The sequence below is a fragment of the Mercenaria mercenaria genome, chromosome 1 (genome assembly GCF_021730395.1).
Source record: "Mercenaria mercenaria strain notata chromosome 1, MADL_Memer_1, whole genome shotgun sequence".
NCBI classification, from domain to species: domain Eukaryota; kingdom Metazoa; phylum Mollusca; class Bivalvia; order Venerida; family Veneridae; genus Mercenaria; species Mercenaria mercenaria.
In genome coordinates this window covers 115130686-115157952 of record NC_069361.1, presented here as the reverse complement: position 1 = coordinate 115157952, position 27267 = coordinate 115130686, and the positions used below count along the sequence as shown (strand labels likewise).

General features: G+C 34.1%; 1 protein-coding gene and 1 long non-coding RNA gene across 2 annotated transcripts; one reads left to right on the top strand and one right to left on the bottom strand.

Moving 5' to 3' along the window:
- The first annotated feature begins 241 nt into the window (after positions 1-241).
- Positions 242-7891, top strand: LOC128550858 (WSCD family member CG9164-like). The gene is made up of 4 exons (XM_053530800.1): positions 242-311; positions 2245-2508; positions 7039-7275; positions 7854-7891. Exons 1-4 carry the CDS (start codon positions 242-244, stop codon positions 7889-7891), a joined length of 609 nt encoding a protein of 202 aa, XP_053386775.1.
- A 10133-nt stretch (positions 7892-18024) lies between these two features.
- Positions 18025-26756, bottom strand: LOC123526526 (uncharacterized). The gene is made up of 5 exons (XR_008366713.1): positions 26623-26756; positions 20474-20594; positions 19817-19930; positions 19141-19217; positions 18025-18271 (listed from the first exon to the last, which is right to left on the bottom strand). It is a non-coding gene; the product is annotated as an uncharacterized LOC123526526 (long non-coding RNA).
- Between the last annotated feature and the right edge of the window lie 511 nt (positions 26757-27267).

Below are 27267 nucleotides of genomic sequence, written 5' to 3'. Positions count from 1 at the left end.
CTGGGGAGTTTTGTAAAGAGCAATTCACATAACTCTGATTTTTCAGCATTCTAGCATAATTCATTTTGTTATTTATTGTTGTATCGAAGTAATTCAAGTAAACATCTGCAAACTAGATATTAAACATTTTAAAATCTTAGATTAATGATTAATGAATACTAGTACGGGCCAAGTATCGTGCCAGAGCGACCGAGTTATTGAAACACCAAGGTAAAGTTACAAAGGGCTCTATACGAAAAAAATGGTTATATTCCTCAAAATATCCAGGGCTGTTCCAGTTGCAATTTTAGACAGTGTCACGATCCCTGCCAGTAAGCATGAGCGGAGTAATATAAATTTAAATGATAATCTTTGTAATATGTAGCACTGTTGCACCACCAAAATGTGTTACACTCAACGCAATTTGGTAGTTTAAATAAACGTAGTACCAAAATGCGTTGGATATGTACACATCCAACGCAAAACGGTATTAATAATAATCTCATGATTTACCAAAAGAATATTTTGTGACGAATGGACAATATTCGAAAGAGAGTCATGATGGAACTTAGTCACTCATCCAACCTTGACCTTTTGACCTTGAAATATAACGGAAACCCTTCACCTTTAAAGAGAAAAAAATCTTTTTGCCGGAAATGTTTATCTAAGACCCCTAAAACACGCACAGAATTCACCATTTATGTTTATGTGGGATGTTTTAAAAATATCTAGGTGGAGGACCCACGTGCCATCCTCACATTTATACTTCGTTTTACAGAATTCAACATTTTCGTGCTTTGAAAAATCTCGGTGGACTATCTTTCTGACAACACTAGCACATTAAAACAACAAAACAGTACAATGTTATTGCATAGGAAGAGTCGTTTGAGGCCCCTTTCACAATCTCAGGAGTCTATATTTTGGTTGTTTTTATACGAAAACTATATCTCGGGAGGGGAACTCCGAACCCCCTTCCCCACCATTTTTATAGGAGACATTCCCTCCTTTTGTCTCTCTCTTTTATGCGTAATGTAAAAATGAGCACAGCCTCTGATGTAGAAAAAATACTACCAAAATACGTTCCATTTTATGATCCTTAACACATTATATGTACCCTTGCAACGCATTTTGTCGCTACCAAAATTTAGCCGATTTTTGGTAGTGACTATGAAAATGCGTTGCTACCATTTTGAGGTGTAACATAGCACAAATGTGACAAACAAAATATATCAACGCTGGAACATAGATCTAGCAAGAGAGCGCATCTCTTGCCGAGCTATTCTGCGCATATCTGGCGTACACTTCAACATCACCCAGGTACGCCCCTGAAGTTTACATATTATCTTTAACGACACTTATTTATTTAAGAAATAATATATCTCATCCAGTGATTTGTCGTTGAATAAATCATTGTTTGGAGTTCAGATGCGAAGGAATTATAGCACGAGGGCGCAGCCCGAGTGATATAATAATACGCATCTGAACGACAAACAATGATTTATTCAAGAGCAAATCACTAAATGAGATATATTATTTCGATTCTAACACGTTACCAAGGATTTTTAAGTACATCCTTGACGACATTCATTAAATATTTGCCCGTTTTCAATCGGTTTCTTTTCCAGCGCGCCGCTATGCCGTTTGACGCCATGACGTAATAATTTCGACGTCAGAACAGTGATTTGTTGTATAATAATTCACTGTTTTCTGCCTTCGTTGTTTAAGTTGTTTAATAGGAAAATGAATCGGATCGTGTTAGAATTTACATTATCACATGTTTGACGTCGCGGGAGGGTAATAAAGCCATCAAATAAAAATGATAATACACTAGTGTAATAAAGCTTTGACGTCGACGTCGTTTATAGTATAGGAGACGTTGGTCAAATTGTCTTGTTTATATAGTAAAAGAACGTAGAATATTTTATGTTTCGACAAGAAAGACTAACATGTGATAAAATAATATTACATTTGTGACTTTCCACATTGAATTTATTAAACTCGTTGAATAAAATTGATAAAATGCTCTGCAGAGCCTCGCATTTTATTATTTTATTCAACTCGTTCAATAAATTCAATATGAAAAGACACTCATATGCTATTGCTTTTGCTGTATATTATCAACTTTCCGAGTAAAGCAGTAGATGTTATTTAAGGAAACACCTGAAAACTACACGAGAATTATTGATGATTTCATAACAATGGGACATCCGAAGAAAATGAATACAATATATTTTTCTTATGTTTTTATTTGTTCTTTTCTCCTAGGATCATGGATTTTAACAACAAAATACAATTTATTCAATTATCCAACCTTCTACCAGAGGGCCGAGAAAGAAAAGGCTAGAGGATTAAAACTATTTGAAAATTATGAACTGCCACTATATAATGAAACTGGCGCACTTAAAAGTGATACTACCTGCATTAAAAGGAACGTAAGTTTGGCAGAAACCCCATTACCTATGACAGGTCTGGTCAGTTTCCCTGGATCAGGAAATACTTGGACACGGCATCTAATTCAACAAATGACAGGTAAATATCAAATTTAGTTCGTTCAATTAGCCTACGTCATATCTTTTGGATTCAATACCTTTATCAATTTTTTTTCAGTCCATTTAATATTGACGTCAGGGATCGAACTTTGTTTAGTTCAAATCGTTTGGTCTCAATGTTTAAAACTTGTGCATCCGACATTTCTCTGCAAAGACGAATAAAATCACCACTTACATTATCTACTTACATAAACAAAAGGATCTTGCTTATTATAATGCAAAACAACATTTGAAAAATCAGAGCATTTTAAATACTGGAGGAAGGATTGTCTTGAAATGTATTGATTCTGTCAGGTCCGAGATCAGCAATGTCCCTTTTCTGTTGGGACTGTTAAACTAGTAAATGTCTTTTTCGTGTTTTTTACAGTGTAACCATTTCCTTGCCAAATTTCTATGTTCATTGTGAATTTAATGACTAAATATGAACAATGCAGACTACCATGATCAGACTGCACAGAAGTGCATGTAGACACATACACACAATTACAAAACAATCATACATTTTGTAATAACTATTGGCAAATATACATCAAACTATAATAACATAGGGAACAGAACTGAAACACATTTTTAAGGTCACTAATTATAGCAGGGACGATCAGACTTTTAAGGAATACACATATAACTGAGGACCGTTTTGCAATTTAAAAAAGACTGTAATAGCCAAATCATTTGAGCATGAACTATTTTTGTTTTTGCTCTAGAATAGTAATAACTATTAAAGTTCTATTATTTTATTTCACTTCTTTATGGTGATTAAAATAACAAATATCTGAGCTTTTACTTCCCCTAAATTCTTATTTTTTTTAATACAGCTAATTTATTTGTGAATACCATTGATGTAAAATCTTCAATGAAAAATCCGTCATCCAGCGATAAGAACACTGTCTCGTATGTAAAGCTTGCTTAGTTAATTGGTCAGTGGGCACATCGTCTGCTCGCGTTTATACTACGCTAATCCTCTGCATTCAATTAAAGCGCGCAGTGAAGCGTAGTAATTTCAGTTGTTCTATGTGCTGCCATTTGAGAACTATTTTCTTTCTGCGGAGTGTGACATTTATGGTGGTTATCCAAAAATCGATTAAGCCGAAATTCGTATATGTATTATTGTGGTAGACAATCCGTCCAATAAGATGATCCATTAAGTTAATAATATCTCATCTAAAATCATCAGTTTTTAACCCCCTGCTAAATTTCTATAATCGGCTTGTCCATCTTCCAGTTTGGACAGTACCATTAACTGTTAAAAGGGGTGCTTACCACAAGGATATTGACCGAATGGCGAACAGTGCAGATGTGCAGGCTGATCATGATCTACACTTGTCGCAAAGGCATAATCAATCGTGTCCAGCGTGAAAAGGGCATTTCCACTACCGTCCATGAACAGGCTCAATCAAACCGAGCCTGCAACATTTTCGCTTTTGTCGTGTTGGGCGACCTGTGAAGTTTCCACTTTTCTCTATTTTAAACCTTTTTAATAGTTGTTGAATTATTGAAATTTACTGTTTTACAATTAGTAAGGTATATACATCAAAGAATTTATTTAGTAATAGTTAAAGTTACTACCTTCAAAGATATCTTTCTTTACAATACTGCTGCTGTGTGAAATACTTGCTTCTCCTCACATGAAGAATTCTACGCCGGGCTGAGCGAGGCGGTGAGTGGCAAGTAATTTAAAGTCAGTCCACAGATGGGTTTCAAACGAATCCTACCATGTGAAAAAAAATATCATCTAAGAATCTAAATCATACACTAGATTTTATATTGTGGTAAGCTAAGCTAGCTTCCTCTAATTTACCAATTTACTATGCTGCGTAAGCGGGGACCAAATGCATTTTTTTATTATTTATAATTATTATTTAGTAAGTAATCGACACTATGAAATTGGTAATTAGTGTTTTTAATAACTAACTGTGTATACAGTTAGTTAGGTATTAGAAATCTGACCTATTTTTCAAAAATGTAGTTGCTCATGCAGAATATCATTACATATTCAGGTAATAAAGGTATTATCAGATTGAATTTCATATTGAATTTCATATTTGGATCATTTATACAAACTGTCATAGTTGCAGAGAAAATGGTAAAAGGGATGGTCAAAACAACAAGTCAATTTTTACAATTATCCGATAAAATATTACTTTTAACAAAAAGTCAGTTTTTTTTGTTGTTGTTGTTTTTGTGTGTGTGTGTGGGGGGGGGGGGGGGGTGCTTGCGTGCGTGCGTTTTGTTAGCTCACCTGACCATGTGCTCAGGTGAGTATTTGTGATCGCTCGATGTCCGGCGTCCGGCGTCTGTCGTCCGTCAACATTTAGCTTGTGGATGCGATAGAGGCTGTATTTTTCAACTGATCTTCGTGAAATTTTGTCAGAATGATTCCTTGATGTAATCTAGGTTTGAAAATGGGTGATCTGGAGTATAAACCTAGGTCACTAGGTCAAATCATAGAAAAACCTTGTGTATGCGATAGAAGCTGTATTTTTCAATTGATCTTCATGAATTTTGGCCAGAATGATAACCTTAATAAAAGCTAGGATAAGTTCGAAAATGGAATATCTGGGTTCAAAAACTAGGTCACTAGGTCAAATCAAAGAAAAACTGTGTATGCGATAGAGGCTGTATTTTTCGAATGGTCTTCATGAAATTTTGTCAGAATGATTACCTTGATGAAATCTAGACCAGTTTCGGAAATGGGTCATCTGGGATCAGAGACTAGGTTACTAGGTTAAATCAAAGAAAAACCTTTTGTATGCGATATAGGCTGTATTTTCCAACCGGTCTTCATAAAATTTTGTCAGAATGATTACCTTGATCAAATCTAGGCCAAGTTCGAAAATGGGTCATCTGAAGTCAAAAACTAGGTCACTAAGTCAAATCAAAGAAAAACATTGTGTATGCGATCGAGGCTGTATTTTTTAATTGATCTTTGTGAATTTTAGTCAGAATGATTGCCTTGATGTAATCTAGGTTGAGTCCGAAAATGCATTATCTGGGGTCAAAAACTAGGTCACTATATCAAATCAAAGAAAAATCTTGTGTATACAATAGGGGCTGCATTTTACACCGGATCTTCATGAAGTTTGACCAGAATGTTTGTCTGGATAAAGTCTAGGTTAATTGTGAATATGGTTTATCTAGGGTCAAAAACTAGGTCACCCGGTCAAATTAAAGAATAACCTTGTGTACGCAATAGGGGCTGTTTTTTACACTGAATATTCATAGAATTTAGTCAGAATGATTGCTTTGATGAAATCTAGGTCAAGGATGAATGTGGGTAATCTGTGGTCAAAAACTAGGTCACTAGGTCAAATCAAAGGAAAAACTTTTGTATGCAATAGGGGCTGCATTTTGCACCGGATCTTCATGAAATCAGATTGTTTTTCTGGATGAATTCTAGGTAGAGTTTGAATATGGGTTATCTAGTGTCAAAAACTAGGTCACCCGGTCAAATTAAAGAAAACCCTGTGTACGTAATAGTGGTTGCTTTTTACACTGGATATTTATTAAATTTAGTCAGAATGATAACCTTGATGAAATCTAGGTCAAGTTCCAATATTGGTCATCTGTGGTCAAAAACTAGGTCACGATCAAATCAAAGAAAAACCTTGTGTATCCGATAGAGACTTTATTTTTCAATTAATCTTCATGAAATTTGGTCAGAATGATACCCTTGTTGAAATCAAGGTCAAGTTTGATTATGGGTCATCTGGGGTAAAAAAAACTATGTCGCTAGGACAAATCAATAAAAACGTTTTGTATGCGATAGAGGTTGTATTTTTTCATTTGAGGTTCATGAAATTTAGTCAGAATGATAACCTTTATGAAATCTAGGTTAATTTCGAATGTTGGTCATCTGGTATCAAAAACTAGGTCACTAGGTTAAATCAAAGAAAAATCTTGTGCATGCAATAGGGACTGCATTTTACACCTGATCATCATGAAATTGGATCAGAATGTTTGTCTAGATGAAATCTAGGTCAAGTTCGAATATGGGTCATCTGGGGTCAAAAACTAGGTCACCTAGTCAAATCAAAGAAAAACCTTTTGTATGCAATATTGGCTGCATTTTACGCTGGATATTCATAAAATTTAGTCAGAAATGCTCTAGGTCACATGTGGCCAAAAAACTAGGTCATTTGGTCAAATCAAAGAAAACACTTGTTTGAGACCACATTTTGGTCCAATCTTAAAGAAAATTGGTCAGAATATTCGTTTTCATGAAATCACTAGGTCAAAGATGTTTACACTGTTACGGTGTGTTTCTCAGGTGAGCGGCCTAGGGTCATCTTGGCCCTCTTGTTATATTTTGTTTTTTTGTTTGCTTTTTGTTGTTTTTTTTTTTTTTGTTTTGGTTTGGTTTTTTTTTTTTGTTTTTCTTTGTTGTTTTTTAAACGCGCGCGCGAGGGAGAAAGCGGGAGAGTGGGAGTAAGGGGCTTTTTTTAATTACTGAAAAAGATGCATTTATTTGCTATTCCGATATTGAATATAATCCTGGAATTTTCAAATGCAGGTATCGGAACTTCCAGTGTATATTGTGACTTACAACTGAAGAAAGGAGGGTTTCCATACGAATGCTACAAAAAGAGGAACAGGACCGTAGTAATAAAAACACATGAACCAAAACACGTTACAATGTTTACAAAGATCGTCTTTCTTATCAGGAACCCGTATGACGCCATTCTCTCGTATACAAAGTTTAAAACAGGAGGACACACGAAGCATTCATCAGAGGAAGCGCTTCAGCAAGGTTTGTAGCTTGAAAATTGGGTTTTAATACGTATTCAAAGTTTAAAAATATAATTTTTATTCTTACATCAAAGTCGCCGAAAACAAGTTGAATAAGAATTAAACATTTTTTCTCTGACTAACTTCCATTAAAATTTGTTTTAAGATGAAAACGCGTCAGTTTTCTGGCAGAATAAAGCTATTGTATTTTGAAGCTTGACAAGAAAGAGCAAGTTGATATTTATACCTTTCATTAAGGTACTATGAGTACGACAATGGTTACGATAAACACAAAAATACAGCTTTCAATGATCGCACATATGAATTTCTTGTACCACAAAAATGAAGCGAAACAATTCATTTAAATATGAATATAAATGTAATCTAAATTAAGCATTCGTGGCATACTCTCAAAGCTAAATAAGTATAATATCTCAGTATCTTTAGATATTTGGTACGCAGACAAGTTAAACTAAATGACTATATATGACGTCATATGACTGAAATGGTCTGATGTCTGTAGATATAATCGTTTATATAAAATAAAGAAGAAAATCTTTTTAATTAGCAATTCAATTTCAGATAATTTTTTTATTTCAGCACTAGATGAATCCTTCGAAGAGGATCTTAAAAAATAGGTTAATCTTGCCATAAAAATTGCACTGAAGTTCAAAGGACCCGTACATGTTTTGCAATATCAGAAGCTCAAAACCGATTTGGCCAAAGAGTTGAGAGAACTTGCGGAATTCCTTGGAAAAAATGTGACGAAACATGATATTTATTGTACGGTGAAACTACAAGACGGGAACTATCGCCGCAATACAACTGCGGAAAAGAATATTCAATTATTACAAAGAATTTTCAAAAAGGATAAACTGTTAAGGATACATGAAACCGCTCTTATAACTGAAAGATTGTTAAAGGATGCTTACGATTTGGATGTTGATTTGAAAGGCCCCGAAGATAGTCTGTGGTAAAAACAATAATTAAGATATCACGGCTTCGAGAATTTCATTCGAAGATGGAATACATTGGCGCGTTGTTAAGCGCTATTGCCTTTAGCACCAAGAATCATTTAGACAGATCAGTTGTATTTTCAACAAAGTTTGATTATTTCGCGAATCATGACCGTTCTTAACACAACATAGATTGTATGTAGGTAATGTGCAATATAGGTATGTCTAGTTTTTTTATCTGGACATTCTTATTCAGTTGTAGAAACAAAACGTTACATGTAAACAAAATGTATAAATCAATATTACATTATCTATAATATACGTTGATGTTTATAAGTAATTCCACAGGAACATTTATGAGTGATTTACGTGATGATTACACAATAATATCATGCAAATACAATGAGATACGAACACATGTTACAATATACATGAGAAAACATACATTGTGCAATCACCCAGTCACATATAAATATATATATATATATATTTGAAGGAATTGACAAACATTGTTCATTATCAGATACAGTGTAAATAACTAGAATTTAATGTGATATTTTCAGGGCATCCGCTTAATATATAAAGGAGTACGGATATGATAAACTATCTAATTAACCTAGAATAAATTAACATATTGTCGCTATTTCATACATGCTTACGCAGCCGACGAAGGCTAACCAAGTTATCTAATAAACAAGTAATTTTTCGAGTTATAGAAATATAATATATCAAAACATATTACCTTCTCTAAAAAGCTTATATTTCATTTCGATAGGTTTAAAGATTGAAGAATATTCATTGTATAATTGACGTATTAATAATTCATATGTCTACTGTGGAAAACAATACTTCTTTTAGTTTCTTGCCTTTTAAATGCATATATTGTGCGTTATATTATTTACTCAGTTGAAAATAGTTGTACTCTATGCCGCTAAGAATCCATTATATTATTCAGAGTTATGTCTACTTAACCCTTAGCCTGCTAAATTTCTAAAACGGACTGGTCCATCATTCAATTCGGGTAATACCATTTATTATTCAAAAGGGTGTTCACTGAAAATTTACTGACTGAGTAGCGAATAGTGCAGACCCTGATCAGACTGCACAGATGTGCAGGCTGATCTTGGTCTGCACTGGTCACAAAGGCTGAAGCACTTGCCGCCAGCAGGCTAAAGATTAAACGATACTTTCATTAGGTTATTTAACATTGTTCTACACAATAAGGATATATATTTGGACGGGTAACCAGCTGAAAGAAAAAAAAACATATTGGACGAGAGCCGCTAGGCGAGTCCAATACGGTTTTTCCTACAGGGTACGAGTTCAAATATATCTCGTATTGTAAAATACTATGTTAAATAACCTTTTTATTCTGTATCTATTTTATTTTAGTTTAAATTAAAAATGTTTCACTGAATATATTCTGTGATAATAAATTCACTGAATAGATTTCTGCATTTCAAGACGCAAAATCAAACTCTGTACAGAGAGCGCTTTATCGTATGTTTAATATAAAACAGCTGAACTGGCCAAATACGGGAAAAAATAAGGTTTTTTTGTACGAACGTGCGTCCAATACGGTAATATATTGTACGGTCACGTGTTGCAAATAAACGTTCACGATTGGATAAATAAATTGATATCGAATAAAATAATCTATTGACATGTATATAAAATATTTGATTAACAGTCAACTATCAGTGATATTTGTTAAGGGGACGCATATTGCTACATTCACAGTTCATACAGAAATGCGGAAGGGGTGCATATTCAAGAAATCGATAGTGGGAAAATAAAAAACATATTCCTAAACTGATATAATACTGATGGACACCTGTAATATTCAGTATTTTGTGGATAAGCATGTGGTACTATGAATGTAATAGGAAAACAGAGGTCTTTGTGAAAGTACATTCAACACAAAATATTAAGCTTTTGTATAAGGAAAAAACAGGTTTTTTACAATAACAGTGTTCCAAATAATGTTGAAGGGATGAGATTTTCTTTCTAACACAGCAGGTTTGCTTAAACATTGCAAGGGCATAATATGACATTCTACACAATGAATACCTTAGAACAGATATCTAAGATGCTACACAGGTCAGGCGGGTTAAATGCATAATGTCGATCACTTGAAATTCATCTTGAAAAGGTGGTTAATTTTAGTTTATTTACATGGTTTTTAATTTTCCCACGACTTCTCGGCGATTCACTGCAAATGTATTACTGCGCCGGACGAAAGGTAACTCTAATAAACAACGGGAGACAACTTAGGTGTCAGCACGTGTACGATTTTTAAAAAAAAACATGTCGATGATTATAATTTCTCATCAAATAATGAATCCTATTCAGATATTCGTCTTTAATATTAGAAAATTATTAATTTCTGTGGACATTTGTCAAAAAATATTACTTACAGTGGACTACTTTGCGCATCAAACTGGTTTCCGCTTCAGTTGTGAGGCACTTCCGTTATACTTTTTGACAACAATAACAAAACACAAAATGAATCAATAAAGTCACTTATAAACCGACTGCTACTTAAATCAGTGTAAGTAAAGTTGTTGTTACAACATTATATATGTTCGTTACGTTATGAGATAAAGTTTATCTTGAACTGCATAATCCATTAATTAGGTTTAGATGATATTGCATTTACAACTTATTTGACCCCGTTTCTTTACGTGAATGACAGCATTCTCGTGCAACTCGTGCAAACAGAGTTATGAAAAGTATGGTGGAGAATTCAAGGACAAATTATAAATGACATTAAAGTGAGGATAACTGTATATTCGTCCAGTTTTGATCATTGACATTCCTGCCACATGTGTATTAGTTAACTTTTGTGAACAAGATTAGAATGTTACTTTTGCACATATACACATTGATTGGACCTCTCAACCAAATTTCATACCTTATTTTAGGGATTTTTAAGACAATACATTTTCAAAAGTTTGTTGAATGTGTTTTGATATTTAAGTGCATTGTAGTTCATGAATACCAAGTTAAAAATTAATAATGGCAACATTTCTAGGCCTTTATTGTAAGCCACTAGACTTCTGTAACGATAAATGTTTAATGTATTAAGGGGAATATACTCTTTTAGTTTTGGAATGTGGCATTCCTTGACCACCGTATCTTTTCTTATGCACTACTTTGTAAACAAATTAAATAATGTGTTTTAGCTCACATATGCGAAATGAAAAACAAGACAGTGAACTTATTTCACATTCTTTCTTTAAATTAGAATCTGTAGGACAAGGTGAAGCACTATTATTTTCGCACCAAAAAGTCTTAATTGTTGACTTTGAATGTACACAAGAAGTCTTATGTAATTCAACAATAACTTTCTTGTTTCAGTTTTTCTCATTTTTATTTTAGTCAGCAATCCTTTGTGTACTTATAACAGTTGAAACAGTATTCATTTCATTTACCAAAACCTTGTGCTTTTTTGCAGGTAAATTTTATAATACCCCACCCACTTTTTTCTAATTTCAAAGTATGCGTCCCCTTAAAAATAGATGTACATGTTATAATACGTACGTACACGCTTGTGTCACAGGTCGATTTATTAGACTATACTAATAAATAATAAAACGCTATTAATCTGGTTCATTCTTGTAGTTATATATCATCCGACAATCTTAACCCTTTCATACTGTCCGTAGTATGTAGTGTAGATAATTGTAGTACGATAGGGAACGTTACACCTTGGTTCGTAGTATACTTACCATATCTTTGTAACCTTTGCACTCCTATCACTATTCTATTGTTATTCTAATTATTTTACTGTACTGACCAATCGATGCATCGATATCAACCATGACCATGTTTATGATTGATGTCTGTACATCTATCGATCAGCGCAGCTGTTAATTATCTATTAAAATATATTATTAACATATATTTTACAGGTAATAATTATGTCATGTTATTCCTTATACTTTGTTCTAAATGTTCATATACTTTTTATGTAACTTAGTGCTGATTATACCATGCTTCTAAGATGTTTTGTAATGTCGTCCGTCGGTTCAGTCATTGTCATAGTTGTCATTATTATACATGTATGTTTACATTGCATTTGATAAATATGTTCATCATGACCATGTTTATGATTGATGTCTGTACATCTATCGATCAGCGCAGCTGTTAATTATCTATTAAAATATATTATTAATATATATTTTACAGATCCTGTTGTTTCTCTACCTTGCGTTGAGAACCTACGACCCATCTATGATAAACGGCATAGTATACATGTATATATCAACACCACAATAATAAGTACTATGGCATAGGCCGATACACAAAAAGCCACATCGGTGACACTTGAAACAATTTAAACTAATACTTTGTGGAGCTCTTTTGCCAAATACCATCGGCATCAGCATCATTTTTGGACACTATCAACTATGATTTCTCTGTAATAATTCAACATTTACAAAATATCAATCAAATTCTTTCTAAAGATATAACTGAAGAAATATTATTATTATTATTTCTCTTATAATTATCATTTAATTTTAAGAAACACCAATCACTTATTAGAAAAACAATGTTAAGAATGCAACAGTTATTACCTTGGAGGCATAACCTCATGCACCTCTGAAAAAGAAAAGAAAAATCTATTAGTAACAGTTAGTGTTAATATTTCAATGCCAAACAACTTTTCTCAGTAGAACACGGAAACACCTTGTATAAACAGACATTACTGTGAAATCGTTTTATTCGTTGGGAACTAACTTCTCATAAATTTTGTGGTTATGTAAATCCATCAAATTAACCCCAATAAACAAGTGAAACTTCCGTTCATTTTATATTAAAAAATTGAAATCCACATATTCATATTCCAAAGAAAGGGTCGTTTCCCCAAACTGCGAAGTTTCGTGCCCACGCAATGCTCTGCGGATGCAGCTATATTGCGGGAATGTAAAAATGTAAAAAACAACAAAATTTGTCATACTAAAATAAGACTAGGAGCAACAATAGTCGCATAAGAAAATGCTGCGGAAAAATTATAGATCTAAGTCAAAATTGTTAATTTCTGCCTCTGAATAGAAGAGTGTTTTCCTGCAAAATGCCAGTTGTAAATGTCAAATTTTGATCCACCAGAAAGGAAACATGGAACAATTTAAAGCTGCAAGCAACAATAACATTCAACCTAATAATGATCAATTTATTACTTCGTCTTGCTCCCCTGAAAAGCTGCTAGTATGCTAAAACACCCAATAACTGAATGTCAATCTATTGCCTCAGCACATGAAATTGAAAGTGTGTTCAACAACAGCTCAAAATCTGACAACTGTTCCATATCTAGTCTCCAAAACCGAAAGTGTGCCCAAATGCCAAACCTTAAAGGGATCAGAAAATTAGCTAAAACCAAAAAGAAAAGTGAAACAAGTTTCTGGACAGTTTAGTAACATCCGTGATTTATTTCAATGTTACACACTCCAAAAGTAAACGTCCTCAAGATTAATATTAAAATGTCCCCACATTTTTCTTACAAAGCGAACATGTGTCCCCATCTTTTTTGATCCTCCACAGAACACTGCAGCAAAATTAAATGATTCCACAGTATTCATAACCATTATATCAATTATGGGTGTAATTTTTAGGTGCTTTAGCACTGAAAGACATGCTGTGGGATTTCCAATATGGAAATAAAGTCCTAAGTTAAAGAATTGTATACAATTTATACAAGTTTGCAGTACTACATAAACTTAAGACACTGGGAACATTTTCATGCAATCTCGCCAGGCATAGGTATGTTTTTGACAACACAGAAAATGATATAACTCGATCTTCAGCTCTTTCCGGAAGTAAAGAAAATGAAAGTAGACAGGCTAAACTTGAAAACGAAAGTCGCTTTTGCATTGGACGATAGTCAGGGGTCACGTGCAGGGGTCACCCTGTCAAAATTTATGCGCAAGGACTTTTTATCCCCCGACGAAAGTCGGAGGGATATAGTTTTGGCGTTGTCCGTCCGTCCGTCTGTCCGTCCGTCCGTCCGGAGCCATATCAGGGAAGTGGTTGGGAATATTTAAATAAAACTTCATATACATGTACACCACTATGAGGTTATGCGGCCCGTTAAGTTTCAGTCAGATTGCCAAAGTAGCACCAGAGTTATGGCCCTTAGAACTTTCTAGTGTTAACTATATAGGGTACTATAAATATGGCAATTTCTGCATCATAACTTTTGATATATTTGACCTAGAACTATGAAACTTAAACAGAATTTAGATCACCATAATGTGGTTGTACACACACAATTTCGTTCGGATTTCTTTTGTAACTTCAGAGTTGTTGCCCTTTAATTTTATAAAAATCCACATATTTGTACATAACAAACTTACCATTTGGTAGAATTTCACCATGTATGATAAGGGGTGTTTTGGGCCCCCAATTCAATTTTGTTTTTAAATGCATCATTAGACTATAAAATATGTCTATTTTCTTTATTTAGTTGCCAAATATCTAAATAAAGTCAGTATTTTTTGAAAAATACTGATTTATATATACATGCGTCCAAGTGTGTGAATATTTGCTTTATAAGGGGGTATGCTTTAAAAAAGTGTCATATTGAAGTTATTACTTAACTTAAATTAGAAATTTACTTGATCATTCATTGCTAATATAGTGTGAAATTTATTTTGACATTTAATATCCATTATAATACTTGGATAAGAAAAGAAATATCAAGGGAGATAACTCTTCTTCACTCAAAACAACTGGAAATTAAGGTAAAAATTAACTAAAATGCATATTTTTTCAAATTTCCACCATAAAGACACATCATGAAATGTTAATTGTTTTATATCTATTTTATCTTATTTTGTAAGTTTAGAAATTGTCATGGTTACAAATCTAATGACTTGTTACCATGGTTACAGATTGATTTCATATGCATTTTTTAACAAGGCATCCATTATTTCTCCTCAATTACTCAAGTTTGGTTTGAGATATTAAAAAAAAAAGAAAGTCTATAGGTTAACTATAGTAAAACAAATGTGTTGGTGTCATATGGAGTCTGTGGTGTTAAAATATAAACAAGAGGACTATAAAGATCCCAGATTGCTCACCTGAATTACACTGCATGCTTGAACAATTTTGGTAGATGGCCATGCAAGGAAAATATTTGTCAAATTATTTTGAAATAGGGCATGTCTGTTCTGAGAAGATGGTTATAAAAGTTTCCACTAAATAAATATGGACAGGTATGGTGTAGAGGATAACATATGATAGCGACAACATAATTTTTTTTAAAAACTTGACGGGGTGGTTTTTAGCTCGACTTTCCGAAGAAAAAGTAGAGCTATTGCACTCTTCCCGGCGTCGGCATCACCGTTGGTTAATTTTTTTGATTAAGACAAATATCTCTGTTACTATCAAAGCTTTTGAGTTGAAACTTTAAATACTTATTTACAATTAAAGTCTAAACCAGGAAAAACAATCCCCATTACTCTGATCTGATTTGAATTTTGACAGAATTATGCCCCTTTTTACTTACAAGTTTTGGTTCAAGTTTTTGATAAATCTCTATTACTATTAAAGCTTTGACTTGATACTTGAAACTGTTGACGGACGGACCACTGAAAACGGATGACAGACAATGAGCGATCACAAAAGTTCACCAAGAGCCTTTGGCTAAGGTGAGCTAAGAAAGAGCCAAAATTCATGAAATACTGGTGCAAAAGTCATGTACCTTGTGTCATATGATGTGGGTGATGATGTGAAACAACTACATTAAGTTTGAATCAAATCTATTTAATAATAAGTGCAATAGAGTGAAATGCACCAAACATTAACCTGAGTGTCTAAGTAAAAAAGGCAGATAATTTATGAAATCCTGGTGCAAGAGTTATGGTCCTAGTATCATATGAAGTGAGTGCTGTTATGGAACAACTATTTTAAGTTTGAATCAAAACCTCTTTGTAATAACAGAGATATAGTGAAAATGCATCGAAATGAACCTTAAATTCTAAGTAAAAGGGAAACATAATTCATGAAATATTGCTGCTAGAATTATGAACCTTGAGTCATATCATGTGGGTGATGATGTGAAACAACTTTTTTAAGTTTGAATCAAATCCATTTAGAAACAAGGCAGTCTGAAAGACAGCTAAATCCGCCGCCACTGCTATGGTTAGTGAAAGGGTAAACCTTTGACCTTAAGCAGTGACCTTGACCTTGAACGGACATGGCTGACTCATGAATTCTGCACAACGTCTTGATGAGGTGATCATTTGACCCAAGTTTGATGAAAATCCTTCAAGGGGTTTAGGAGATACAGAGTGAACAGGCTCAAACCTTTGACCCTCAGTTGTGACCTTGACCTTGAGTCGGCATGGCTGACTCATAAGTTCTGCACATTGTCTTGATGAGGTGATCATTTGACCCAAGTTTTATAGAATTCCTTCAAGGGCTTTAGGAGATATAGAGCGGACACAAAATGGAAGGCTCAAACCTTTGACCTTGAATTGTGACCTTGACCTTGAGCTGACAAGGCAGACTCGTGAGTTCGGCACATCGTCTTGATGAGGTGATCATTTGACCCAAGTTTTATAGAATTCCTTCAAGGGTTTTAGGAGATATAGAACGGACACAAAATGGAAGGCTCAAACTTTTGACCTTGAGTTGACAAGGCAGACTCGTGAGTTCTGCACATCGTCTAGATGAGGTGATAATTTGACCCAAGTCTCATGAAAATCCTTCAAGGGGTTTAGGAGATATGGAGTGGACACAAAAGTGTTACGGAAGGACAGACGGAGACCATTCCTATAACACCCACCCCGCACCACTTGTGGCGGGGGATTAATAAGTGAGACAGAATGAAAGTGCATCAAAACTTCAAACTGAAATTCTAAGTAAAAGGGGAGATAATTCATGAAATATTGGTGACGGAGTTATGATCCTTGTGTCATATGATATGGGTAAAGATGACGAATAACTATTTTAAGTTTGAAACAAAGTCTTCGAGTAATTACTGAGATAAAGAGAAAGTTCATCAAAACTTTAACCAAGGTGACGCAGAAAGACGCCGAGGCCAAGTAGGACAGCTCTCCATACTTCGTATATCTGAGCTAACAAACTTAAATGTTTCCGTGTAACATTGACCTTTGAATCACTGCATCTTGCATGCAACAAGTTGGCTGAATAATACCGATAATAGAGTATCAATCCAGAAAGAAAAGAATTATGTACAGTCCTCAATGAATTGCACTCTTTGGACCTTCAAATGTCACCATGTTTTTGGAAAAAGAGTAGTTGAAATGGTGCAAGCAGTCCATCACCTTGTTAAAAGTTTTCTTTGCAAGAATAACTGAAAATGATGCTATATTTTATTTCAAATGTAATTTCTGGACAAAGATCTGACAGACTGGACTAGCCGACAGACGGAATAGCAGAATCCTGTATGTATAAAGAAAACTCACTTTCAAATGTAAGGGGTCTAATAACAACACATTTAACTAATACCAGTAAAATATCAGTCCTGTAATTATTTCAAAATAGCTTATAATGATGAGTACTTGACACACTGTAAAGAGTTATTAGATAATAGATTCTATCAATGATAAGTAATGTAACAAAACTGACAAAGTTTGATAAATCAACTAATATATTATACAACAGATGGTAGTTTGTTTATTCTGTTGAGTTCAACATTATTTTAGTTAGGTATGAAAGTCTGTATTTACACATCATATTTATATTTTAGAGCATTGTCAATAATTTGTGTGATGAATTAAAAACAAATCACTCCTTGACATACTAAATCAAATCCTTGAAATAAAATCCTATTTCCGCAGTTTCACACACTGTTGACACAAAAACATTCAATTCTAAATCCTGAATCAACTTTGTTTGCTTTCATTCCTGTTGTAGTTTACTTGGGTATGTCTTTGAGGACTAGTTATAAGAAACAAGATAAAGCGAGTTCTTTCTTTGTGGTATGAGTTCCATCATGGAAATAAGCCATTCTCATAGTCTCATAGTGTAGTTTCTGTAGCCTGAAAGTGTTTGTCTCCATATGTTATCCATTTCTGTAACACCAATTCATTCCTGAAATAAAGAGTGAAAACATAAACTGAAGTGCACATTATCATTTAAATAGTTGTTTAATTAAAACAGCTAATTGCAGAAGAAAAAATTATACAAGAAAAAGTTTAAGTATATTTTTTTTTACTCTGCACCACCTTACACTGGTACCATTGAAGTGTATATATATATCATTCAGTAGTAGCAAAAATAATATTCAGAAAACAAGAGTGTCATTGACCCTAAAGTGCTCACCTGTGTTCAAAGCTTCAAGTGTGTTTGTGTAATGGTACCAGTACAGATTTGGGCTTCTTCTATGTTAGCCTATATTGTACAATTTATTTGACCTGTCAAAACATGTTCCCGGCTTTCATTATATTCTGTTCATGCCTTAACATGGGTATGGCCTTTTTGGCCTTAAGGCAATAATCTGGAGAATTATGGTAGACAGTCAAACCCTTATATCACATGCCGAATATCAAAGCTGTAGAGATAAAGAATTCAAAATCAGACTGGTAGTTTCTGTGATGAAAATTTTTAAAGTATTTTTTTCCTTTTTGGCTGCAATGGAAACCAGAACTCTGCATGGATAACTTAGATTTGAAGTGCAATAACCCCCCTTAACTAGAGGCCCACAGGAAACATGTCGGGCCCACCCTTTGACCTCTGTGACCTTGACCTTTGAGATAGGAACCTTGGGTTTGCAAATGCGCTCTGTCTTATTGAGATTAACATTCATGCAAAATATAAACATGATTACTTCATGCATGTCAAAGTTATGGCCGAGAGATTCAAATCTAGACAGACGGACGGACACACATACACAGCACAGCCATTTGTGCTTGACAAAAATATATGTAAAGTAATTTAAAATATTGTCATAAAAATCTTACTGTTTAATGAAGGTTGTAACGCTGACTGCAGTATCTTTATTTGCTCAACGTCATTATACAATGTAGCATACAGGTTGCTGAAAACAAAAAGTTAATATGCATGTTTTTTTCTGAGAAATGAATATACAGCTCAGTAAACTGCTTTTAAATTTCAAGGTATTTAAGTAACTTTTCAATTTTTCACCTTTTTTATGTAACAGGTTATTAAATAAATTTGCTCCCTTCGGCTGAAATCTGTTAGAATAACTACAAGGTGCTTTTGTCACAAAAACATATGTCTCCCCCCTATGTATACCTTAAGCTCCGTCAGCCGTTTTATGCAGCGAGGCGGAACGTGTTCGCCATATGCAAAACTAGGCTTGGTTTTGATCACTGATTCACTCCTGTGAAGTTTCTTCGAAATCCAGCCAGCAGTTTGACCTAAGAAAGCCGGCCAAGCTTAATCAGGATAGACGGACGGAAAGACAGACGGCAAAGGCAGAAACAGTATATCTCCGCCATGTGACACAATCATTTTTAATGTAAGCTTCATTAACTTGTAAATGAAAAAAGAGCTATATGATCAAATGACCTATAATGTTAAAGGAATGTTCAATATTTAAGTTTTCAACCGGTTCTTGCGGATTAATCAGAAAGAGAATTTATGATACCCTTTGAAACAAAATTCATAACTCACACAATTCAATGTGAAGATCAATTAAGCAGATCATGAGAAGAAGTTGTTTAGTTTCTTTTCTAGCTTTAGCTCTGGCAGTGAATGCAATCAAACTTTCTCACAATGTCTGGTCCTCTGAAAAAGAAATATTTATATCAAGAATAAGTTTGAAAACATAATACTATGCATTCTTTCTGTAACTTCCGAGAAGATATTACACTGAACTCTCCCTAGGAAATATGTACCTACTCACCGATTTGTGGGAAGCTACGTCCCCGACTGCTGGAATGTATTCTACAAGGAATGTGATGGTTTTCATGTCTTCGACAAGTTTTCATAACGAAACTGAGAGTAGGCATTAAATTTTAAGGTAGCAGACCACTACTGACCAGCATTTCAAATAGGAACTATTCAACTCCCTGTTTTCTTTCTACATTTTTTATTTATTGTTGTAAATTAATGACTGTGGAACTTTCTTGAAAAGCATGTGTACACAGGAAGAAGAGACGTTACCTAAAGATACATATAAAATGCTTAAATGTTTATAGATATATGTCATGAAACAATGAAAGATTTTAAGTCGTGATCTTTAACCTGTATAGTATTCTGAAACTGGGTTTTATGGATTATCCAAACAACAAATTCATAAAAATATTTCTAGCAAATGTATACACTCACACAATTTGGTAAGGTGAAGTTTCTGTGGTTCATGAAAAAGTTGTTGAAATACTTTGTTTAGGATTTCATACACAATCTGGCAGCTCCAAAGTAATCAGACTATCTCACAATAACTTGTTCACTGAAAAAGAAATTTATACTTATCTATTAAAGTATTGTGAAAGTGTAACGAAATAATAATATGAGCCACGCCACGAGAAAACCAACATAGTGCATTTGTAACCAGCATGGATCCAGACCAGCCTGCGCATCTGTGCAGTCTGGTCAGGATCCATACTGTTCGCTTTCAAAGCCTATTGCAATTAGAGAAACCGTTAGCGAACAGCATGGATCCTGACCAGACTGCACATAAGCTGGTCGCAAAGCCACACTGCCACTATGTTGGTTTTCTCATGGCATGGCTCGTATTTTGCCACGGATCATATCTAATGGCATTTTATATATAAAAAAAAAACAAATTTGTACTTTTGTGCTCACGTCATAAGCATGCTTAAAGTGCATCTTATCAAAATTCTAATTATTTTCTGTGAATCAAATCTTCGAACACAATTAACTCTTAATCGTTACATTACAAAATGTATCATTCAATCTTATATTGGACAAAATTAGTAAAACAACAACAAAAACATAACTGGAACCCTTTTAAACAATGACAATTACAATTTCATAAAAAGCTGTTTTCCTAACATAAAATATCAATCACATGACGTAACCAGATGATGAAAAGAAAACACTTAAGGATGTGCTAGATACATCTGGTTACCTCACAGCTAGAACTCTGGCTAGGCATTGGTTACAAGACATCTAGACATTTCCATATTCTAACATGACATGGTTTACTTAATAATGTCCTGTCGAAAAACTGTACAAGCGATTACGACACAGTCACGTTTGTGTGCTATAAAATGTATACTGTTACAAACATTAAAGTAAGTGTCCAGCCGTCTGGTAATTGGACTTCTAGCCTGCTAGCCGGGTACCGGACGACTAGCAAATCCTGACCTCAGGGTATTTTCTAGCCTGAATAAGTAATGATTTTATATATATAGTTTCAACTGTTATTTTCTGTGTAAACAAAATATTGTGTGAAATTCGAGCACGATCCGATTTATTTTCCTATTAAACACAGAAGGCAGAAAACAGAAAACAGTGAATTATTATACAACAAATCACTGTTCTGACGTCACAATTATTACGTCATGGCATCAAACGGCTAGCAGCGCGCTGGAAAAGAAACCGATTGAAAATGGGCAAATACTTAATGAATGTCATCAAGGATGTAGGTAAAAATCCTTGGTAACGTGTTAGAATCGAAATAATATATATCTCATTTAGTGATTTGCTCTTGAATAAATCATTGTTTGTCGTTAAGACGCGTATTTTTATATCACTCGGGCTGTACCCTCGTGATATAATTCCTTCACAACTTTACTCCAAACAATGATTTATTCAACAACAAATCACTGGATGAGATATATTATTTCTTAAACAAACCAAAGTATTTTCATCGACTAGAAGTCGATATTAACGAATGAGAGCGTGTTTGTATACAAATCCGTTGATATTCTAATTTTGTAAATGATAAATCAGCCAAATTCTTTCATAAAATTTTATGAAAGAATTTGGCTGATCTAATAGCCTGGTTACACATCATTGATCGCCAAACGTCCATGTTATTTTGTAAAAAGTGATGTTATTCTAACGGCCTAAACTTTAATTCTTAAAACACAAATTTATAAAATAAATTGATGAATGGAAAGCAGTTCATTAATTTTGACTTTTATTTCGAAATAAAATGGGTTAATTAGGAATGCTTAACTGCTGTTTTTCTAAAAGTTTTGATATACTAAAATATGAAACCTGATAGTGTAAGTATTTTAAAACTGTTCTATTTTTGAAAATCCAGTGAAAAGGTTGTTAAAATTTAAAAATTCTGATCCCACAAAGCATTATTTTTCCCGCCACCAGATGAACAGATTTTAATAATGAGTGACGACACTGCCATCATTGATTTCGGCATTACATGAATAATGCATTGATTTATTCGAGACAATTAAAACTAAATCTTTAGTATGTATGCACACATTATTTTTTTTGAAGATAAGTATTGATATCTTTAGTAAATGACAGGTATTATTACTTATTCATTAGGAAATCTATTACCGGACGACTAGAAAATCCCCCGAGTATTTTATAGCTGACCAGACAACTAGAATGCAGGCTAGGTATCCAGTTACTGGACGGCTAGACACTTCCAACATTAAAACAAGGTCTGAGAAGAATGTGCAACCAATCTTGGCTGGGACTCGAAGATAAACCTTGAATAAACAGACCATTTCAGAAATTCAAATACCCCCACCCCACCCCCGGAAGTAGTTCTTTAGAAAAAAGAACCCGTCCTCTCGAAAACATATTTTCCTACCCTTCTACAACCCAGTTAACTCAAAATACTCCCCCCCCCCACCCACTTCCCCGACAATACCCCTACTGGGTAATTCCAATGTAGGGATAATACATGTTTTTTTGTGTATTAACATCTGCAGAAGCCCGCGGGATTGTTTGTGACCGAGACCGAAGGTCGAGGTCACAAACATATCCCAAGGGCTTCTGCAGACGTTAATACACAAAACAAACGTGTATTGTCGCTATTCTTGCATAAAAATATATTTCACGACGATTTATGTATTGTTTTCATACGTGATGACTTGACGATTCCAGTACATTTTTTATTTACCATTCCAGTTGTTCTTGGAAACGGTAAACATGTTTTAAATATCCGTATCCAGGGCCCGGAAATAAACAACACTATCAAAAGCACATCCTGAAGGTTTTTAAGCGATATTTTTATCTCTCATTATTACAAACATAAAATTACCAATAATTGTTCATATCATTTCACAATTTGGTGGACTCGATCACAATTTCAAGAATAATAACTTTGCATTCGAGTTACATCGAGTACGGACACGCAGTTGGAAGTTGGAGTACGGATAAGTACGAACGTAGTGTCAAGTTTCCAAGCTGTTTATATAAATTCTTGGAGAAATTAGATAAAAAACATACCGACTGATACTTACCAAAATCATAAATATAATACTTAAAAACGAACAACAGCACAAGTTACACGCGATACTTATTTATTCACAGTTATTTACAATAACTGAACAGACGCTTTGTAAAGGGAGTGTACTCTAAGAGAAGCTAGTGCGTACATTGATGGGGGTAGTACGTTTGGGGTTGGAAACAGATACAGCTAAACATACTATTGATCAGGTCGGCATGACGTCACATCCGGAGCAATCGATTATGCAAATTACCTTGGAGGTGAAAGCAGGACCTCGCAATTCGTAGCGAATTAACTAGCGGTGTGGGTTGTAATGTCTTTATTTTCAAATAAAACAAACCAAGAGTCATCTTTTTTATTATCTGCAGTCCTTACGCTATGGTACAATCTATATATTTTCAAAAAAAAAGAAAATGTAGGGTTTTTGTGATAATTGATTTTGTGGCATTTTAAAACGGTCTGGAAAAAGTGACAGACGTATTGTCAACTCTTCGGCGCTACGGATCAATTATAATTAACACAAGTTCCTAAGCTTATTCAGCATTTTCTCAGTTTGCATATATACATATTAAAATAAACTAAATATCTGAGAACATAACATTTTTTATTCAACTTCTTTCCTTAAAATCGTAGCAGTTGTTTCTTTCATCTTTCAGAGAATATTTCAAGTGTCTTGAAAAAGAATTTTTGTTTATTTTCTCAAGAAAGAACAGATCAAATAAATAAGTAAATTAATTTTCTGATTTTTTTATGTCTTTTTAAAATAAGCTGATTTTGTAAATGTTTTAATGCTCTGAAATAATTATATTGTTGCCATTTTCTGAAATGTACTTTGTGCGATATGTTTTATTTAGTTTATGTAAAATGCTATAATTAAGTATGAAAGTCATTTAAATAAAGTTGAAAACTTATTCTTTATTCTATATGTAATCTTATTGCATTCATTTTTTTTTTTTTTGTTGTTGTTTTTTTTAATTTTTTTACTTATTTATTTCTTTTTTGAAGTTCAAATGTCCTTCCAGCCAAACATTAGTTTGGTGAATTGATTTTAAAATTTCAAATGAACTATATGCTCGGGCATGTGTATTGATTAAGGTTTTTTTATGTAGTAGCTCTATTAATCCCTTTGTCAACTGACACGCAAATAACAATAATGTGCATCTTCCAAATATCATAAGACCCTGAAGGCATACATCAAACGGATAAGACAGGAAATTACCATAAGGCCCCGAAGGGGTACATCAGAGGGATAAAACAAACAGGAAAACAATTAATTAGTGATAGTCATTAGGAACTGGTCAAAACTGATTTTCATTAATATACCACATACTGATTGGTTTCCATAGTGATTTATGACTTATGACTGGAATGAATGCTTTAATTTTGTGGTATGTGCAATCAGTCAATTGTGACAGTCTAACAATTACCAAAAAATATGGATATTGAAAACTACAACATATGACTAAAAATATTCTAGACAAAGCGTGCAAATTATCGTTCACAGTTTTAAATAACTGACAATTTAATACAAAACAGAGATCAGTATTTTTCAGTATTTTCGTAAACGGAAGTCATCAATTTATTGATAGGCCTACGTCCTGGCTTTTCGTAGAAAAGAAACTAGCATGCAGTTATTATATATATCATTTTATCTCCACGTGTAACACAGTAGCTCTAGATGTCATATTACATTTAAAACAATTGTAACATATAAAAAAAACAAACATTTGCGTTATAAATGCAGTTAAAGATCTTCTATTGTGATCCTGATACGCTTCGAGGGAGAAAAAAAATCCCTTCTCCAATATTTACGCATAATGTACTATTAAGCTTTAAATTATGACACCTCTCATTAAATCTCATACGAATCAGAATTTAGGTAAGAGGTGTTGATTTAATTAAATTTGGCGTGACTGAATCACTTTTGACACACAGTATAAGCTATCTGGCTATCAGAACTATTTTAATGGCAGGCTACAAAATAGAACAAGAAAAGAAAAACGAATGGAGAAACCTAATTAGATGAGCTAGATTTTCTGTTTTATTTATTTTTAAAAGACCTCCGATTTTTTAAATTATAATTTTCATCCAGTCCGTCACAAATATGAGACCTTGCAGCTTACACGGATCAATGATGAATATCACGTCTGAAACCTAAAAAAGAAAGATTTCTTTCTCGGGAGTGATTTCTGGAACATCATGCTACATTATAAATTCACTGACTTATTAATATTCCCCAAAATTTTACTTTAAGCAAAGAAAAACAACCAGCACTAGTGAAACATTAAACGCTTTTCAATTACAATTTAGCGTTTGCTGTCACCTCCGCTTGTTGCTACGCAACGCGATACGCTGAAGTGCCCGGATATCCGACCTGATTAATGGATTACATTGTATTTATAATGCTACAAGATGAGGTTGTTATGAAAGAAACAAGACCCAGATGCCAAATATCAATGTGCGTAAAACTACATACATATATCCCTGGCAAAGCATTTCAAAAATAAAAATCGGGTATTGCCTTGTTTGCACACGATTTTCCTCCCGTTAATACATGGGCAGATCCAGTGAAAAAAGTAGTTTTTATGCAAGAATTTCCAAAGACCCCCAATTCTAATTTATTTGTAAAATGCTCCCTCCCTCTTCTTTAGAACTGCTTCCACATTACACAAACAAAATGCACCCCCTCTTTCCCTCTAGAAACCTCCCTGTAAATTACCCCACCCCCACCCCCCACACGCACACACCCTCTTCCACAACACAATGGGGAATGTTCTGGAAGGTCTGGAATAGCCAATTCTGATTAAATAGCTGCCTTACACAAGTTCCTCTATTGTGTAACCAAGTTAGTACCGTGATATTTAGATCTGGTTCATATAACGCGTATTTAGTATAATATTTTACAGAATCTAAAAATCTTTGACGAGTTTGACCAAAGTCAAGATTTTCGCCGACTGATCAAGTAATAATAACGTAATTTTTGTATGACACGCTAACAGCATTGAAATAAATCGATGGTTATATGTTAATGATAATGAGAACTTCTTAAAATGCTATGCAAATACTATCAAAAGGTCTAATTTACCTGTAATTTGACAAAAATCCATTTTTCAAGCAACCGATATCACTTCCGCATTACGTCACAACATGTTTTTATTTACCTTTACGCCAAGCTCTTCAAGGAGATCAAGAGTTTCGTCCCTTTACATGCCCTTATGTCACATGCCCCAGCAGAAATGAGGCTCATGTTAAAGACCGTAGAGGACTTTAGTCACCAGTATCGCTATGACATAAACCCAACAAAAAGCAGCTGTGTGGTCTACCGTAGCAACAGACGAAAAATTCATGAAATAGCTACTGCTTTCCTCTTAGAGGGAGAGGAGATTCCTATAGAAGACTCAACTGAACATCTGGGCATCATTAGACAGTCTACTGGCCAGGTGGATATAAAGAGTAAAATTGACAAAGGGAGGAAAACAGCATATGCCTTACTTGAGCAGGTTTTCATGGGGTAAACGGCCTTAAACAGGATGTAAAAGCTCACATTTGGAATGTATATATAGTACCGAGGCTGCTGTATGGTCTCGAGACTCTTTACTACACCAAAACAGATGTGAAAAAGGTAGACGCCTTCCAAACCAAGACACTGAAACAAATTCAGCATCTTCCAGATCGAACCCCAAACTGTGCTGCCCTTGCTTTGTTAGGAGTGTCTCCTGTCTCTACCCAG